The following is a 4,484-nucleotide window of genomic DNA, read 5'->3' as shown; positions in this document are numbered from 1 at the left end:
TTGACATTGCATTTAAATGCGGCGGTGGTGATCAGTTGATCCCGTAAGGTCATACCTATAGGATGATACTCTTAATTGAATATTTAATTGATCGTATGACGATACGAGTTAATTAAATTACTTAAATTGACGGACGATTTTGGAAGTAATATTTACGTGTCTCGTTGTAATTTGATTAAATAAGATACGGTCTAAGTGATCGAATTGTTTTATTACTTAGATGAAATTATTGTTTACGGAAACAATTGAAACGGAATGAATAAATTATTATAAATACAGAATGTTGTAGTTTATAATTCGAAAACACTTTTTGGTACAAGTAATTATGAATTACTAGGTTAATTTTATAAGTGACATATTTTATTAATATGTTGATTTTTAATTGTTAAAAATACATTTTATACACATAATGTCATGGAACATGTTACATGTGATAAATTGACAAATAAATTGTAAAATGGACTTTTCATTTTACAATATATGTACCGGAATAATGGGGTGGGTTGGGGTTTGTATTATGTTTTATAATATATAAGAAGCATAATCATTAAACCTAATTGATAGCCATGCACACCTAGTTGCTTTTGTGAAGAGCATCTTGGTCATGCATTGGCCCTTGCCACCCCTATACCCGGTTTTCCTAGAGCAAAGGCAAAGGGTTTTCTACAATTTATATTGTGATATACACTAAGACATTCTCTAGTATATTATTTTTCATTCTTTACACAACCAAAAACTTAGAGAAGTTTAGAGAAATAAAAACTCCAAAATCCTTCCTCTCTATACCGAAATAATAGAGATCAAAACAATAGTTTTGGGTCATTTTAGTAAGATTATAATTATTCTAGATCAAATAATAATAGTCTTTTAAGGGTCATCTTGGGTATATGCTTTAAGGAGGGATTCTATATTTAAATCCTTGTTCTTCCATCTGTAAGGAAAGCTCAAGAACAAGTGAGAAGGAGAACTCACTTGTGCCCTAAATCCGAAACTATCATAGTAAGGATTGATGATTTCTTCTCTATTTCTAATTATGTTTGCATGCATAAGATCTAGATTTAATTTTATGACTAAATTAAAATGTCACATATATGAATATGTTAATTAATAAGATTAATAATTTCTATCATGTACTACTTCTGGCAAATTTCAGGTGGGGGTCATGTTTGATAGGCTCAGAACTAAGCTTGCTATTGTTCCCTGGTTTAGAATTATACATGATAAATCAGTTAAGCCCAAGCATGCTGCTATTGGTCTGCTTGCCTGTCAGAACAAGCTCCCAAGTGTGGATAATTTGCAGCAACGTGGAATGTCTCTGGCTAATAGATGTGTTTTGTGTGAATCTCCTGAGGAGACTACATCACACCTTTTCTTTAACTGCTCTTATTCCTTTGGGATTTGGATTTCTGTTTGCAATCGGATATCTTGGCAGTCTCCTCCTTCCTCCTTGGCTCATATGTTACAGTGGTGTAAACACTATAACAAAGTCAAAGCTCGTGGGAAATTGGTCAGAAGAGTTGCGTTGGTTACTACTCTCTATGCTCTTTGGAGGGAACGAAATTCAAGAATTTTTCAGGGCAAAAGCACTTCTAGCTCAAATCTAAGTCAGCAGATTGGACATAGCATAGCTACTCGTATGTATCATTGTGAAAGGAGTTTTTAAACATATGGTTTGTTTGTGAGGTAGCTACTCTGGCTTGCCTTGTAAGATACAAGTGGTCTAGTGGGTCTTGTATTTAATTTTTCCAATTTTAATGAGAAGATCCCTTGCTTTCCTGCAAATAATAATAATAATAATAATAATAATAATAATAATAATAATAATAATAATAATAATAATAATAATAATAATAATAATAATAATAATAATAATAATAATAATATTTAAGTTAAATTAATTTAAGTTAATTTAAATTCGGATTGTGTAAGTTCAGTTCATATCCTATAAGTTCTGTTCAGATCCTATAAGTTTAATGCAGTTCAGATCCTATAAGTTCAGTGTAGTTCAGATCCTATAAGTTCAGTTCAGATCCAATAAACCCAGTTCAGTTCAGATCCTATAAGTTCAGTTTAGTTCAGATCCTATAAGTTCAGTTCAGTTCCTATAAGTTCAGTTCAGTTCAGATCCGTTTCAGTCCAAAAGAATAGGGCCCATATAGTTATATGTTTTCTTTTGATAATGACAAGTGTTTTTTTTAATGTATATACTCTTTGCGCGTAATCGTTTATTAGTCTTTGCTAGATTAATAAAGGCTACAATTTTAGCAAACAATGTTATAGCATTCATGGTTATAACTTTGAAGATTTGTGAAGCATCATTAAAGTAATGTTATAAGAGCTTGAGCTATAACATTGAAGATTCTTAAAGCATCATTATGACTACATCAATCACAAGTATGATGATCACTCAAGCAAAAGGCATGATCACGTTTATAAGAAGCTCAAGATGAAGAGCTTATGATCAAGATGAAAAGATGAATCCTACATTGAAGATCTCCAGGAAGATTAGATAGCGTAGGTCATCGTCTTATTACGGTATTTAAAGAAATGATTTTAGTAAGTTAAGATAGCTGTTATGGTTATAACATTACCTACCAGACTCAATACTATAAGTGATTTAGCTATAACATTGAGCTGCAGTATAAGAAACGCACGACTTGCTTTTTAGAAAGGGTTTTTAAATAGTTTTTCAAATCTTATCTTTGGAATCTTTAAATGGAAATTTTATTTATAGTAGAATAAGGTTTGGATTTATTTAGATTGGATGAATTTGTGATTATCCTATTGATTAGTAAAATAACTTATGGGTTGTCATGCTATCTAGGGTTTCACACCTAAACCCTAATCCATCTAACCTAATATTCTAAACTAGGGTTTCGTTGAAATGGAACATGGGCTTATGAGCCGTTGCCTTCCATACGAAAAACACTTGTGCAAGTTAAGATTAGATTGAATCTTGAATAATATTTGACTAGAGATTGTTATCTCTTTTATATTATTAAGATATATTCTTTCCTATCTTATAGAATATTATTGTTGCAATGATATAAGATTGAGTAAATCTTTAAAATAATATTTGATTAGAGATTTGTTACCTCTTTATATTATTTAATTTATTCCTTCTTATTTTCTAAGATATTTTTGTGATGAATAATAACACGTGAATAATAAACGTGAATAGTAGCACGTGAACAGTAAACGTGAATAGTAATATTCATCTCTTTCTTGCACAATAAACCTTTTCTTGGATAAAGGTTAAATAATCTCAAAATAATATTTGTTAGAGATATTTTATCTCCTATATTATCTTTTTATCTTATTCTTATTCTCCAAGTTTAAGGAAGATTTGACCAAATCTCTTTCTTGCCTTACAAGAGATCTACACGGCTATCTAGGGTTTCAAAGATAAAAACCTAGATCTCCTCTCTACTATAAATACTATGCTTTATCACTTATTCAAAACCACTTTTCAATCTTCGAACAAAACATCCTTTACAAACGTATTTAAGTTTATTATTTCTGTTGCAAGTTAAAATTGTTTTTGAAAAGTCGTGTGCTATCTTATATTGCAATTATTTCTAAGTATCGTCATAAGATAATAGCGCTTAAATATTGCTTCTTACTCGTTCATATTGTGAACACTAGAAGACCAATCAAGCATTTTCTTATTAACGTAAGATAGGCAAAACCGAATATTTAACGGTACTCAATTGAGTTACAACTAGAGTTAGTTGTACGAGTGGGTTAGTAATTTTATAATCCAGAGAAAGGTACTAAAATTATTAATCGAGAATAGTAGACGTAGGTTTCGACTTGTGAAACTGAACTACTTCAAAATTACGTGTGTCATTTCCTTACATTCTTTATTTACGTTTTTCACCGTGTAGTTAATTAGTTAAAGTTTAAATCAATAAACTTTAAGTAATTAATCGTTTAATCACGTTTATATAAGATACTCGAAAAAGTGGGCTATATTTTTAATACTCAATTCACCTCCCTCTCGAGTATTTCGGATCGATAGACTCTACATTCTTCAACAAGGTCCTGAATAACGTCTTCGGTTCAGTTGAGTATTACCTCTAATGGAACAAATTTTATGAACTCCATGTACATGTATTTTTAAAGTATACTCGTAAAAGATCACGCAAACATATTGATAAAGGATTATTTTAAGGGTTATTTCATGGGAATAATCCATCCTAAGTCCCCTATTTCCATATTAATCTATCCTAGCGTTTAACTAAGAAAAATTCCATTTTTCACATCATTTATATCACAATGCACCGGGTAATCGGCTACTTGTTTGTCGAGTCACATTTTATTTTTAAAAAAAGTTATTACTGTGGACACGGGGGGCCCATGGGGGCGCTTGGGAAACAAGCGTTTGCATTTGTGGAGTCGCCACCAATTTATTGTGGAAAATTGGAAACCATTCGAATACTTCGCGTCATGTCAAGACACAACGTAATGACATAGACACTAAT

The 4,484-nt window shown here is 31.1% G+C and overlaps 1 protein-coding gene across 1 annotated transcript; it reads left to right on the top strand.

The window, feature by feature from the left end:
* The first annotated feature begins 493 nt into the window (after positions 1 to 493).
* LOC141590029 (uncharacterized) lies at positions 494 to 1,663 on the top strand. The gene is made up of 2 exons (XM_074410646.1): positions 494 to 508; positions 1,154 to 1,663. The coding sequence occupies exons 1-2, from the start codon at positions 494 to 496 to the stop codon at positions 1,661 to 1,663; spliced, it is 525 nt and encodes a 174-aa protein (XP_074266747.1).
* The last annotated feature ends 2,821 nt before the right edge of the window (positions 1,664 to 4,484 follow it).

This window comes from Silene latifolia, chromosome 7 (genome assembly GCF_048544455.1).
Source record: "Silene latifolia isolate original U9 population chromosome 7, ASM4854445v1, whole genome shotgun sequence".
NCBI classification, from domain to species: domain Eukaryota; kingdom Viridiplantae; phylum Streptophyta; class Magnoliopsida; order Caryophyllales; family Caryophyllaceae; genus Silene; species Silene latifolia.
This window is presented reverse-complemented; position numbering and strand designations above follow the sequence as displayed.